Raw genomic sequence first — 15,504 nt, 5'->3', positions numbered from 1 at the left:
AGGATGATAAGTTGAAATCTATCATTAACGATGCTAAATTAAACGATACTGACAAATTATTAAGATATAACCACGTACTTTCGAGGGAAATTAGTAAAACGGCGAAAAAGAAGAAAGTGAAACCAGCGAAAAACCAGAATTGGAGTTCTGAAATCGTCTCTTCGGTTCCCTCATATAGCGCAGTTGATTGTTTGAACTTGTATAAATGGATAGACCATATATCAAAAATAAGATGGACACACGCCGGGGAATTAATATATGAGAATCGTAAAATCGTCGGTTCCAATATAATTGATTTATTGGCTTATACTGCGGCGAGTTCTAAAAAACGGTCGCTCGTCATTGGCGCCTCACAGTTTTACAAACTTTTATATGAGGCTAATGTACCGCGAACATTAATTAAAATTAGAAAAACAGACCTACCCCCACCTGAAAAAAGTGAAGCGGAGAAAGAGAAAGTGGAGAAAGAAGAGGTGGAGAAGGTGAAGAAGGATTATTATTCCCCATCTCAGACTGGTGAAGGTTTCAGAAATTGGATAAGCTTGTAGCATTTGTTTTTTTAAATAAAATACGTTTCATTTACATTCCACGTTTCATTCATTTTAAGTAACCCGACATGGAAGGTTGTGATAACCAGGTGGGTACTTTTGTGGCGTTAGCCAGCCTAGTAGACACATTTTTTAAATCACCTAAAATTTTAACTGTAGTTTTAGTAATTGCTATATTCCTAATTATAGAAGTTAGCGACTTTCTCTTCTGGCATTATAGTAGTGTAACAAACCGCACCCTTAATGGATAGACTAAAAGAGATTTATTCCAAGGTTTCTGACCCGGGTTCCTACGGGAGTGTTCTCGGGCTATACCGAGCGGCTAAAGAAGATGGGTTAAAGGTTACGGTAAAAGACGTAGAGACATTTTTAAAAACCCAAGATACGTATACATTACACAGGAATGCTAGAAAAAACTTTAAGAGAAATAGGACAATAGTTTATGGGATTGATGAACAGTGGCAGATTGACTTAGCTGATTTGAAAAGCCTAACTCGTCACAATAAAGGGTTCAGATACCTTCTATGCTGCATTGACGTTTTCAGTAAATACGCCTTTGTGGTAGCAACCAAGGACAAGAAAGGACCAACCATCCTTAGGGCTTTTAAGGCTATTCTAGATTCTGGTCGATCGCCAAAGCGAGTGCAAAGTGACCACGGAAATGAGTTCATATGCAGGGATGTTCAGAGAGAGTTGAAAAGAAGGGGGATTGAGTTCTTTGCCCCGGATTCCGAACAGAAAGCTACGATAGTTGAAAGGTTCAACAGAACTCTAAAAAGTCGCATGTACCGGTATTTCACGGAAAACAATACCTATAAGTACATTGACGCTCTTAAAGACATGGTTCAAGCTTATAATAACAATTATCATCGATCCATAAAGTGTAAACCTGTTGAGGTCACGCCCGAAACATCCAGACGGGTATGGGAAAACCTTTACGGCGATATAGACTTCTCTCCACCATTAAAGTATCCTTTCGATATTGGTGACGTAGTTCGGATAAGTAAACATAAGAATATTTTCGAGAAGGGTTACTTGCCCACGTGGTCGGAAGAACTTTTCAAAGTGGTGGAGAGATTACCCCGCAGTCCACCGGTGTATAAGATCCAGGATTTGAATTCGGAACCAATTACCGGTATTTTTTACAAGGAACAATTACAGAAAGTGGGTAAAGACCTAAATTCTAGCGTGTTTAAAATAGAAAAGATCTTGAGGAAACGTCGCAGACCCGACGGGACGTTAGAGAAGCTAGTACGTTGGAAAGGATACTCTCCGTCTTTTGACAGTTGGGTTCGGGAAATAGATATAGTATGAGCTTTTACATCACTTTACCTTCCGACTCGTCGATGAGGTATTTTCCCAACAATACGAGAAGTAAATTCAGGACATACCTCCCTGAACCCGTAAAATTGGAAGGATTTTACGAAGTAGGCTTAGCGGAAATTAGCTACCCGCACACTTGGGATAATTTGAGTAAGACATGCTCTCTTATACTCGTGAGTAATGGTAAAGTAGTATATTCTACAATTATAGAGTTACCCGCTGGATATTATGGTAATATCCAGGACCTTATCGAGCAACTTAACTACGTCGAGGATGACGTGTCAGGCGTTATTTCGCGTGAACCTTCAATTCCCGCCCAGCTCAAGTATTCCTTTAGTTACATAAAACGCATACGAAGAGTACAAATTTCTCTCAAAGAGGATTATTTGTTAACTATACCGGGGGAGTTAGCTGTTATTCTTGGATTTTCGAGAGATTCCACAGAATCCACGACTTTTTCTCAGTCTACCATAGCTAAGTACCCCTTTGACCTCGACGCAGGAGTTCATTCACTCTTTGTTTATAGCGACGTGGTCGAGAGTAGACCCGTGGGGGATGTATACATACCTCTACTCAGAATCGTTAGCGTGCAGGGTAATGACGGAGAAACGGTAGACAAAGATTTTCCTAGACCACACTACCTCCCCCTCGCCTGCAATACTTTCCAGTCAATTGAAGTTAACATAATGAGTGAGCTCGGTACTCCCATAGAGTTCGCTAGAGGGAGAGTTCACGTTACGCTACATTTTAGACCACGTAGGATGTGGTCACCGTTATAAATTAAAAGGTAAACGGACTCGAATATCATTCACACTTGAAGTGTTAGATGAAGAACATCGTCAAATCAAATATGTCCTTTAACCAATCGGACTACGATCAACACTTTTTAAACCAGATCGGACATGGTGGGAAATTTGATTATTATAAACACTTTCATTCCCAAATTGGTAATTCTTTGGCAGTATACAGGGGACTTCCGGTGCAACACGGGTACGGATTGGGAAACTTCATTTCATCGGCATTCCGGCGGGCTATGCCTCTACTCAAAAGGGGCGCCACATACCTCGGTAAAAAGTTTTTGAACACAGGTGCGAAGGTCGTGACTGACGTAGCTAGCGGGATTCCTGTAAAAGCATCTGTAAAATCTCATGGAAAAGCCGCGGCTAAAGACGTCGCCCTTAGTGCGGCGGAAGAAATCCGAAAAATGACGGGGAATGGTAATAAAAGGAGGCGTAGGTCTAAATCACTCGTCAGTTCAGTCGTGACAAGGAAGAGGAAAGCAACACCCTTTAAACATCCAGATATTTTTACCTAAAAAAAAAATATAATGACACATGTCCACCCTGGTTCGCATGGGTCAATCAGTAGCGAAGTCGAACTTTTCGACGTACCCCTTACCAATACCAGTATTCTGAGTGGAGAATGGGTCGAATACAGCCCAATATCGAACATTAACGAAAATTCGACAATCACGTTTACCGTAGCTGGTAGTTCCGACGCGTATTTGGACTTGTCCAAGACTTTACTACATCTCCAAGTCAGGATTGTTAACCCGGCCGATGGGACTACAATTCCGGCCGCTGCTGATAAAGTGGGACCGGTAAATAATTTCCTGCATAGTCTTTTCAGCGAAGTACACCTTTCGGCGCAAGAGAGATCGGTTACACCTTCACCGCAAAACTACCCATACAAGGCCATGTTTCAAACGGCGGTGACATTCGGAGGACCGGCCAAAACTAGTTTTCTTACTAGTTCCATGTTTTACAAAGACACAGCTGGAAAATTTGACGAGTTGGATGAGAACGGTGGATTTAAAACAAGAGCAGCCTTTGCTAGAAATGGAACAATCGATATGGTAGGAACTGTACACTTGGATCTTTGTCAACAACCTAGATATATTCCAAATATGACGGATTTGAAATTCAAATTCGTCAAAAGTCCGAATGAATTCTGCGTACACGCAGCCGGTGCGGTTAAATGGAAAGTAGTTTACGAGTTGGCATCTCTTTATGTTCGCAAAGTAAAATTACCCTCGGAAGTACTTGTAGCACATGCCAAATGTCTGGAACTTGCAACTATGAAATACCCAATTATTCGCACGGAATGTAACTCTTTTTCAATTAACAGTGGTACCAAAATATGCGTTAGAGATAATTTATTCATGGGTCAACTACCTAAAAGAGTTCTTTTCGCTCTTGTAGACCAGAATGCTTATTTGGGTGAATACAAAAAGTCCCCGTTTAATTTCCAACATTTTGATTTAAATCATATTGCCTTGTACCTTGACGGAGCTAGCGTCCCTCATAAACCTCTTACCCCAAACTTTTCTGGTGGTCAATATATGAGATCTTATACTAATCTCTTTACTCAAACCTCTCAATGGTTATTGGACGAGGGAAATTACATTTCAAGGGAGGAATTCCCCAATGGGAATTGCATATTTGCTTTTGATTTAAGCGCCGACCTCAGTAGTTCAACTTCTCAATTTCAATTGATAAGGAACGGTAACTTGCGATTGGAATTAAAATTCGCCAAGGACTTGCCCAAGACTATCACAGTTCTATATTACTCTGAGTTTCAGAATTTAATCGAGATTGATAAGAATAGAACAGTTATTTACGATTACAATTAAAAAGAAATGGACACACTGCAAATAACTAAAATTATGCAAAAGGATAAATTCACCAAAGATCTGTTTCGAGGTGTTTTTGCCGCCGACCAGCTTCCCCGGAAAGTAAAATTTTTCCCTTCACTCTATATTGTAAATACTGGCTCGTCAAAGACTGAAGGCATGCATTGGACATGTATATATTTTTCAAGTCGGCAAAATACAGAGTTTTTCGACAGTTTCGGAAACCCTCCCGACATGTTTGAATTTAATGATTTCGTGGAACGTAATAGTCTTACTGTAACTTTTAATTCAAAGCAGTTTCAAGGAGATTTCTCCAATACTTGTGGTGGATATTGTATTTATTTTTCTTTGTTCAGATGTAGAGGTATTAAATTGTTTGATATTTGTTCAAAGTTTAAAACTGATAAAGATACGAATGATAAAATGATATCGGAATTTATGTATAAGAGATTTTCAATAAAGTTTTTTTAAAACAAATACAGTCTTGAATATTCATTTTTTTTTTTTTTTTTTTTACAGATAACCACGCGTCGCGCACGCGCGCGGGATTTAAATATTTTCCCGCGCGGATTAATTCACTCGCGCGCGCCGTCTCGCGGGGAGGCCTGGCCCCTCTCCCCTCCTCGTACATGAAAAATTAAAAGAGTAGGAAAAATTTGAATAAGAATACTTTAACATAATTATATTTATTTTCAACAACATTCAAAAATTTATTAAAAAAAAAATAATAATAAGAAGTTTATACATTTACATATTTACACGAAAGATATTTAAGTTATACAATTCTAAGTTATTTATTAAGATATTTAAGTTTCACAATTCTAAGATATTTGAAAAAATAATTTACGTAAAGCGAGAAACCGGGCTATGCCACGGAGGAAAACTCGCTTTTATAGGTCCCTAATTTTAAAGTGCCCTAACGAGTAAGTGGATACACCGTCGATGATGTATCGCTTATCATCGCACGGGTTCAGGGCAAGCTTTCTCTGAGTTACCGAGAATAGTTCATGCTTCTGACTTACAATCCTCTTCATTTCTTCAACGGTGAGATTGCGTTGAAGTAGGGATTCCTTGTAGTCGACGTGACGTATCTTCTTCTTTACCACACGACGACAAACCCCCTTCGCTGTTTTCTTCTCCCCCTTCGACGACAGGATGGAGTACATCTTCGGACGGAGTCCGCAGAACTCCTGGATTTGTACTCCATTGAGTTCATCTTTAAACTTCCCCAGAACTTTCTTGTTCTCCTCGCTAAAGAGTGGATGGTCCCTGGGGTAGTCGGAGAAGTCGTACATCTCTTTGTTCTCGGCAAAGTCCCGAGGAAGGTCGTCGGTGAAGATATGGTACGTCAAGGAATCGGTATCCGTGAAAAGAAGTTTGGCTGCCTCGCCATATTTAGCACGGACTGTGTTATAATGAAAATCATACATAACCAGTTTCGACAAGTCTAAAATGGTGAAGCCTGTGTAAATGGGTCGGTCTAAAGTCAGGGATTTCTTCAGTCGGTGAATTCCAACTAGGTCATTCTTGAAGATGGTGAACCTTTCGAACGTTGGAGAATTCGCCTTCTTGATAGCCCTCTCCCGGGTCTGAACAAGATCAAAGTTTATTCGGTTCCTCAGGTTCTCCATTGTTTTTCCAAACACGGAGTTGTTGCAAAGTTTGAAAAAGTCCTTCTCAAACGTGTTTGCAGCCATCTTCCTCTTCTCTGTGTTAAACTCGATAAAGGGTTTTAACCAAGCTCCTTGTTCAAACGTGAGGATACGGTGAACTTTCACTAATTTCATACCCTTAGCGAGGTAGAACTTAAGATTCCGGTAATGGAGCACGTATTTTTCTCTATTATAAAGCGTGGGAACTAATTTGGGATGACTGTCTTTAATCTTAAGGTTTAGTTTGTTTAATTGGTCTATTGAATAAGGAGATAGTTCGCCGGCGGTAATAACACGCCTTTCAGGGGCGAGCGGGAGACAATTATGTTCTTCGTGTAAACTTTCCGGATATTCAAGATCTACCTCTAGAATGAAACCCTGAGGGTCATCGTCGGGGTGATTAAGAACAACTTCTCTCGTGAAATCCTGACATGGCTGCAACCATCGGAAACCCCTCATAGGTAAATGATGACACATTACTGTTCCATAAAGATTGTTACAGTCGAGGTAGGTGATGTAGGAGCTAGGTTTCGAAGCGTCGTAGGTTTCGGGAAGATGTTTGTTATTTGCCTCGGCCAACCTGTGGGTTATCAGAGAAACTCCTCCCCTGATACCCTTCTCGATAAAAAGGTGCATATCGGGGTCTGTTAAAAGTTCAAGTTTAACCCCCGTCATACGTAAGGCGCTCTGCCAAGCAAAACCGGGACCGGTAAACGCATGAGCGCAGTCTAATTTATAATATTCCAAGCACATGGCTCTAAAATTTTCGAATACGTCCGCCAAGAGCAAAACGTCGGTTTTGACGTATAGATCATGGTACTCGCCGAGGTTAGCGACTCGGAATTTTTCCCAAACTGTTTGAGCCTGAGAATAATCCTCATCACTAACCTTTTCATCGGTCAGAGAGTTGAAAAAGGCCTCCTTGGGTGGTAATTCGGTCTCGTTGAACTTCTCCTTGGAGTCGAAATAATCGTACGGGTAAACTTGCTTCCTCAGTAAATGCTCCACTTCGTCAGGCTTGAAGACAGAGTTTAGGCATTTAAACTTGTCCGCACCTCCCTTGGCCAAGTTGGAGACGAGGGACTCGAGCGAGGCCGGCATAAACCTGATGGAGTCTAGAAACCGTAGATTGCCCAAGGAAAATGAAATGTAGGTTTCGGAATTAGTCGGGATACATCTAATTTGCTCTCTCTTAAAAAGCCCGATTTTGTCCATAATGAGATGAGCGTCGTAGCGGGAGAGATTGTGCATAAACACCGGAACGAATTTCAACGTCTTCAACTTCAAGTTACAGGAACTATGAGCCGCTCCCCTGTAGGCTCCGTCCGTGTGGTCGTGGTCTCGAACTTTGCAGTCATCGGGGGTGAACGACTTCCTGCATAGATAACATAGTTGAGCGGAAGAAAATTCCGCCATCTCGGAGTTAGATAAGTTCATGGGTACGATGGCTTTAATTTTCTCCTGGATGATAGAATCCTCAAGAAGGAGGTTCTGCAAAAACCTTTCCGCAGCATCCATCCCTCGGTACGTCACAGGTTTTGAAACTGAGCCATCTTGCCCCACGATGACGTAACTGAACCCGCAGGCAATGTGCTGCGAAGTTTTTGTGGTAGAAGAGAGGTTAACGTCCGGATCGCATCGATGTATTTTGCTTAAGATTGACTCGAAATCAGCATAGATAACGAATTTAACCTAGAGGAATAGAAATAGCAAACATTAATATCACGCAGTGGATTTAACAACGTATGCTCTAACACGTGTTTAGTCTGTTTCTTAGGTGAAAATAATAATAAATGGAACTTACTTTTTGCTGCCAGGCGATGTTTTTAAACTCCAGGATAGGTTCTTTTACTGGCATTTCGATTTTTTGCGGTCCATGTATCCTGCACTCTTTAACATGTTCTTTGTGGTTTCGTTCGGCGTTAGCACTACCGGAGAATCGGTGAAGGCAATAGCGGCAGTAGAAGGCTGTACCCTTATGTGCGGTTAACGAAGACATAAGACGGCTCAAACTACGTATTAAACAAAAATGCTTCTTTTCCCCCTGGGTTAGTAACATCAAATCTATTTGACGGGCTTCATCAACCCTGTTCGAACTAATGTAGAGTGGGAAAACCTCATTTTCATAGCCAAAGATATTAACGGATAAATCATTTAACTGCTCAAACTTTTCCAACACCCTTGCATTTACTTCTATGGGAAATTTAAGCCCTGTCAAGTCTAACTCGTTTTGGAATGGTAGATACTTCTCAACACGATTAGGGTTATTAGTATAATTGACGGGATGTAAATGGGCTAGAACTGACCACAGGAAACACTTATTGTCAGAGTTCTTTATATTAAGAAGTGCTAATTTAGAGGCTAGGTATTTAGGGGTTTCGAAATACGTTCCCCCGCGTAATGGAATATATGCTATAATATTAACTTGAAGGAACATAATTCTATCTAGTACCCAACCACTACCTTGCGCTTCGTATTCCTCAATTAAACGTTTTAAAGTTAAAACCCCTAAATCTATTTGCCCCGGAATAACGTCAGGGGTTAGAATGGAGAGATTTCGAGTCCTATGATAAATTAAACATTCCACATCCTGTTCGGAATTCCCCAATTCACGCGTGTAACGTACCCGAACAGTTAAATACCATTTTATCCCTTTTTCCTGAGCTAATTTATCTTTAAGATACTTTTCTATAGCCGCCCTATGCCTGTTAACATAAAGGTCTACATCGGTTTCTACCGCTGCTGGTGTAAATCTAGCGCAGAAGATCGCATTATGCAATACATCCAACTCCTCCAGTTGATCAGGTATAGGTGCGTCAACTGGGGCGGTGATAGGTTGTGGATTGTCCACTTCCACCGTATCCATAAAGTCGTGGAGATCCTGGTTCTCCTGGTTTGTTAGATCGTCCAGGGAGTCGGGATCTTGATAGTGTTCCGGCATATGGGCGTTCAACTCGTCGTGACCGTTGAACCGCTTATCGCAGATGTGACATGAGAGTACCGGCGGCGGAGGGTTGTCCGGCGTGGTGGATGCAGGTTCCTTCGGCTGGGGTTTCTTCAATGTTACGTCGTATCGCTCCATGAGAGCTTGTAGCGCTTTGGTCTCCCGCTTGGTCAAGTCAGCTAGAGTGGGCTGTGAAAAACTCGCCGACGCTCTAGAGTCGTCGACCGAAACGGGGCGGGGGTCTCGAACAGGGGCGGTCGAAGGACCGGCAATATCCGTGGGGTTTTCTATTTTACGTCTTTTAACACCGTGAAACTTAGCCTGGTGTAGTACTAAGTTTGCACGCCTCGTGTAAACTGCAGAGCAGTCATCGCAGGAGTATTTAATTCCCTCATGTTTTTCACGATTATGTCTCATGAGAGCCTTATTCTTTGAAAACTGACTCTTGCAAACGTTACACTCGAACATTCTTACAATTTAATTTAAATTTAACTTAAACTATCTCACAAGACTTTTAAAAGAAAGTAAAATCTCACCCTCTGCAAAATACTTTTATCTGGATAACAGCTTAGGAGCGTCTAGGTCTGGAGTCAGGAACAGAATAAAGTACTGTCTAATCTTTGAGGGATCTTTTTATAGTCTAATCATGTTGACATTAGAAATGAATTAAACGCATAAGCTAGTGTAGTTCGAAAGTCGACCCGCCATATTTCTGAAATTAGTTTACTTCTTTATTTGAACTTGCTTTCCCAAGAAATTTACCCGTCTGATTTGGAAATGGGTTTTATCCTTGGTATATGCTTTGAAATTTTTGTGTTTAGGAGATGTATTTTCCATCTTTATTATTTACAGTCAATCTATACTTTTAAAAAGTTCAAACATTTGTTCATATCCTCGGGGGAATTTGTAGGGGAAATATCATTGTCATATTTTTTATTTCCTGGCATACAATTAAGTTCAAATATTCGTTCAGTTTATATGTGAAGGAGTGATAAAATCGATCTTTTATAATTTCAAATCATGTTTGCTTCTATTATCAGTTAATTGGTCGCGATAAAGTTTTTGAGTTTAATTCCATTACCCTTTTAGATAGAGTATTATGATAAGAGAGATTTTAAGCTGAGTTTAATTCCCCTATCATTTCAGATGGAGTATTATGATAAGAGTGATTTTATGTTCTTTTAAAAATTAAACTGTAATATTTTATGGGTGTTATAAGGATTAAGATAGGCCTACGAGCAATTAGAAACACATTAAGTCAATTCAATTAATTTTTATTCATATTTTATAAATTTTGTTTAGCATTTAAAACATTTCTTGTAAGCATCTGCCTACAGAATGTAGAGCTTAAAAATGTTTTATTGTTAAAGGAGTTAACAATTAACTCTAAATTTAATTTGGACACGGCGTTACAATAATGCATGTCCACTCGGTCCTTCCATTCCTCCATGATACAGTCATGTTCCAGTTGCGAGGGGTGGTCGATAAGGCATCCATTACAGCTACCAGCGATGAGGTCGGTCAGCTGTTGGGTGACCGTTTCCCTGATGAGTGCATCCACCCTTTTTGCCTCGGCGATGAACGTTATTATTTGGACGTGTACTCCTAGCAATTTTTCCCATAAATATGGGCCTATGGCGAATCCTGTCTTGGTCGGGTAGAGGTTTGCGTAGTCCGCCCCCTTACCCCGTACCATCTGTCTGATGTTCAGCATTTTCCTCTCCTGATAGGTAACGAGTTGAATGCGTCTCTCCTCCAATCCATCGAAGAAGTGGGTGCTGGGTTCGACATCATCCCTCTCGAAGAAATCGTTGACCACATCGCGCATATTGTAAAGTTGAAGGTATTCAGCTTCACTCAGCGAGATCCCAGTTGACTCGTCGGTCATTCCGAGTCTAACCTTACAGTCCGGTGTAATGCTGCATGATTTGGTGTGGGAAAGCTCGAACATGTGGGTGTTATCCCTGAAGAGATACATTCAATAAGTTAAGAGGGTAAAAGGGTTTAACTATAATATTAAGAATTGAAGTAAAAAATGAATTGTACTTACATTTTTCAAATGTCCTGGAAAGTCGCAAAGTTGTCAATATACGTCGTCTTGGAGAAAGGCTTGGAGAGTTGTACCTTATCTTTAAACCTACCCCGTCTTTTATACCGTCCTATCACGCGTCCTATCATGTATATTTCAGTCACAACGCCAAAAGTTAACATGACGCCTGATTTTCTAATTTCCCCCAGCAACGTCATGGAATTATCCCTGAAAATTTCCACGCCATTCACAAAGTCAACATGGTGTCAAGATTTCCCCTGGTTTTCCCCGCCGAAAATTCTGGCGTGAGGACGCCATCTTGGTGTCGGGCGCCAATTTGGGTGTCAGGCACCAAATCTGGTGTGAGGACGCCATCTTGGTGTCAGGCGTCAACGGGGTGTCAGGCGTCAACAGGGTGTCAGGCGTCAACTGGGTGTCAGGCGTCAACAGGGTGTCAGGCGTCAACAGGGTGTCAGGCGTCAACTGGGTGTCACTGACGTGAAAGACTCTTTTGTATACTACTCCCTTTGCTTTGTTTCCATGTTCAGAAATGATAAGAATGGAAATTTTTTGGTTTGAAAAACACACTCTAAATGGTATCGTTCTTTGTGAGATATGTTGTACTTAAAATTTTCTAGATAAAATACTTGAAAAATGGTTCAACAACGTTGTGATAGCGAATTCAGTATCGTATATATTTATAACTCGTAAATTCAACGTGCTTTTTACCATAGCTGGCGAGCGCCGTGAAAAGCCGCATAATGTTTGTAGTTAGGGTTATTGGAGCGAATAATAAAAACATGGCGAGATAAAATTTTGCCTATAAATAAAAGGTGCGCTCTCGTGTTTTATATCTTACGCGCCCCAAGTTCCGATGATTTTTTTTTCTTCTTTTTTTTTTCGGTTCTTTCTTTTTCCCGCCAGGAATGAATAAAAGTTATCTTTTTTATTTTAGTTTCGTTCTTGGTGAGACTGCGGGTGAAACATTATATTCGATCATGTTTCCCTTAAACTTAAGATGTGATGGAAATATTGCAATTTAAACTTGAATTAGGCTTAGTCATATGGGTTCTAGAGAAGTTGCAAGGCCTAGCACAGTCCCAGAATGGTAGATGGCAAGGCTTAGCAGAGGTTGCGCGACATTCAACACTTTCTATGAAAATTAAGATGATGTAAAGTAGATTTAGGCTTAGTGTAAAGAAGAGGCCAAGGCTTAGAGAGTAATTGTTACTGGAAGAAGTTAGTTTAGCAGTTGAGGAATGGTGGGATGGCAAGGCTTAGCTGGTTGCGCAATGTTCAACATTGCAATTGCGAAACTGGAGTTTGGCCATCTTGTTCATGATGCTAGGGGTGAATAAAAGTTATCTTTTTTTATTCCGTAAGGGGATTTTGGGGGGTGAGATATGAGGGTAAGAGTCCGAAATACATTCGAAATAAAATTGCCTCTCCTCCAGGCAATCGCTCAAATCGTTTCGTACCCCCTCATTCACTCACTCACACACTCTCTCTCTCTCTCTCTCCGCACTCTTGGCGGCTCTGGGTACTTGGCTGTTACTCGCAGAAGCAACGAAAATAATATATTTCTTATCTGAAGAAATTTCGCTTCCATTCAGCGTTCTTTTTGCTCACTAGGCCTTGGGCTGCCCCGTTAAAATGAAGGACCGGGTCCGAAGAAAGCACCCACTTCGAGATATATGAAAGAAGATGGGAAAAGAGAGTGAAGCGGGGGCGTTTTATCCATCGCCTTAAATGCCAATGGTACAATTTTAGTCACCCCCCAAACCCTTATACTAGAGATTTTTTCTTCTTTCTTCTTATTCTTTTGCTCCTTTTGAAAAATATTAATCTGGGTTATCGCGTACGTCCCGTCCTGAAAAAGTCTTAAAAAAAAATAAAGAAAGCGTTTCGAATCTTTTTTGGCAATGATAATATATCTGGAAATATCAGAATTTATATGTGAATGATATATAGATCAAATTTTAAGTTTTGACTTTTCGTGGGTATATCTATAACATCCAATGGAAAAAGCTTACCCGGCCTGATTCAGAAACGTCATCATAATTCCCCCAATACTACCCAGGGAAGGAGTTGAAATAGAAAAAGAAACACCCAAACTTAAGCTTGAATGTATGATTTTAGATGAAGGCCAAAATATTTAAAATTTATGATGTTCTTTGGATTACATGAGGCGAAGTAACGTTAGAAGAGAGTTGTAGTATCTCGTCGTCTGCTTTTTTTCCTTGCCCCAGACTTGATTATAATAGGAACTTCCTTTTAAAGTATACTGTATGATCAGACTAGGAAATGAAAGAGCATTGAAGCATTCTTTGGTGGGCCAAAGAAAGAACTAGAAAAGTTTCCTCTTTTTTTGGAGAAAGGGGGGCATTACATCACGGAGAGTTTGAAGTTGAGGATTGGGATAAGACGGTACGGAGATGCTGCGTGTAAGAGGAGAGAGGGAAGATGAGGATGGGGATCGGAAAATGACCCCAATATTCATCTTGAGCTTCTTTTCCGCACTTTCGAGCATCGGCGGCTAACGACGAAACCACTCTCTTAAAACGATTTTCGAATTCTCGCTCTTCTCTTTCTAGTTTTCTCTCTCGCTCTCTCTCTCTCTTCTAAGGATCTTTTCCCTTCGCCATCCTTTCTTATTCTCTCTCTCTCTCTCTCTCGCTCCATATTCCCTCTTCACCCCCCCCCCTGCTTGCCGGCCTCAGGATCCATTAACTTCGGCGTCGAAATGAATCTACTTCGAAAATGTTCGGGAGTTAAACCTTTTAACCTTCGCGATGAGTTTCTCTCTTTATTTTTTTTTCACCCTAGAGTTTTTCTCAGCGGGAACTTCTTACTCGGAGTTTTTCTTTTGTGAGTAATGTTTTACCAAGCAAATGCTGCGCCAAAGTTGCTTATGTAGTTTAACTATCGAAAACACTTTTCTTTTTTTTTGGCCAAGAAAAAAAATAAAACCAAAACAAAACTTGAACCTTACGAATGATAACGAAACTTCTAGAGTGATTTAGTGGTTTTTGGCCTTTCTCCGATATGTTTAGAACATTACATTAGCATTCTAGAAAACACCAGTAAGCCAGCCTAGCTCCTTGGTAGAAGAAGAAAAAATGCTTGTACCGCATTCATGAATCCTATAGGTTGGGAAAAAAAAAAAAGGAAAATTCTAGCTTGGGTATACAAAATGGGGTTAAAAACATGGCGTTATCGGGCGTTATGGAAGATATTTTCAATCCGTTTATTTATTCATCCCAAATGGCTTGTGAGTTAAGTCGTCTCAACGGGGTTGGTTTACATTGGGTTCTTATAGCCTTATATACTTTTTTCTTCTTTCTAAGGTTACTTGGGAGGTAAAAGTGGCCCGGCTTAATGTTTTAGAAAAAAAAAGGGTCGCCATTTTTTTTTTGGAGCGTAAGCGCCACCAAACGGCGTGGTGGTTTTTGCACCCAGCTAGGAAGCGAAGGAAAAAATGGGATGGAATATATGGAGAGAAGTATAGAGTCGCGGAGAAAGTTTCTTATAGAGACGTTTTTATATCGTTTTGGGTTACTAGAGCGAAGCAAATAGAGGGCGCTCTAGAGGAGAGTGAGGCGACGGGAGGCACTGTGAGGTGTCCGAAGATGAAGATGATGGATGGAGCGAGGAGAAGGAAGAGGAGAGAGAGAGAGGATTGGGTGCGCTTTCGGGGAAAGATGGGGGAAGGGAGGCAAAAAACCGCCGGGCCGTTGACGCTGCTTGGGCGAATATTTCCGATATCGTTCATAATACCCGAAATGCCACTCCAAAGTTTTTGCGCTGACCAAGTTTCGTCTATTTCTCTTCCTTTTTCTACCCCGCCTCCTTTTTGGAACGGGATCGTTGCGGACGAGGGGGTCTTCACTTAGTAAACATCATATCAAAACTAACAAATGATCAAATGTTTTAGTTGCGACTACCTAACAGCATGCGTGTTTAGTTTAATCATTTGTTAGTTTCGGCGAAGCCTTTTCCACGACTTACGAGTGCTGGTGTTGTTAAGAGGACGACGTAAATTTCAGCCCAACCGAACCCGAAAGATGTGGGCCACTCTTTTTGTAAATTCATCTATTTCAACTGTATTTGAAAAATTGTGGAACCCCTCGATTGAAGCTTTCTTTATAGACAGGCCGGCAGCGAGGCGAAGCCTTAGTTCTTACTGGCGATAGTTCTTCTCATAGACGACAAGCTTATCCCGCTTAGGGTAGTCCCTCCTATAGCTCGACTTTCTCTTTTGACAAGGCACTTCTCCGATTTCCTTGACTATCCCTGACTATATTTATAAGGAGCCTTAGCCCATAGACCACTCTTAAAAGAGCGGGAAAGGGAGGATTTAACGGAGTGGGGGGAGG

The 15,504-nt window shown here is 41.0% G+C and overlaps 3 protein-coding genes across 12 annotated transcripts in view; 1 reads left to right on the top strand and 2 right to left on the bottom strand.

The window, feature by feature from the left end:
• Nucleotides 1-15,504, top strand: part of LOC149692278 (semaphorin-1A-like) — a 241,301-nt gene that overhangs the window by 140,310 nt on the left and 85,487 nt on the right. The window lies entirely within an intron of this gene.
• LOC149692283 (uncharacterized) lies at nt 5,394-10,250 on the bottom strand. Its single transcript, XM_089867515.1, has 2 exons — nt 7,960-10,250; nt 5,394-7,847 (listed from the first exon to the last, which is right to left on the bottom strand). The coding sequence occupies exons 1-2, from the start codon at nt 9,565-9,567 to the stop codon at nt 5,394-5,396; spliced, it is 4,062 nt and encodes a 1,353-aa protein (XP_089723641.1). The 5' UTR covers nt 9,568-10,250.
• On the bottom strand, nt 10,357-11,645 carry LOC149692282 (uncharacterized). Its single transcript, XM_089867970.1, has 2 exons — nt 11,150-11,645; nt 10,357-11,063 (listed from the first exon to the last, which is right to left on the bottom strand). Coding segments are annotated over exons 1-2 (681 nt in total). The 5' UTR covers nt 11,152-11,645; the 3' UTR covers nt 10,357-10,384.

Source organism: Phalangium opilio, unplaced genomic scaffold, assembly GCF_054372755.1.
Source record: "Phalangium opilio isolate 3A_F unplaced genomic scaffold, DU_Popi_V2 ptg000024l_1, whole genome shotgun sequence".
NCBI lineage: Eukaryota > Metazoa > Arthropoda > Arachnida > Opiliones > Phalangiidae > Phalangium > Phalangium opilio.
This window is presented reverse-complemented; position numbering and strand designations above follow the sequence as displayed.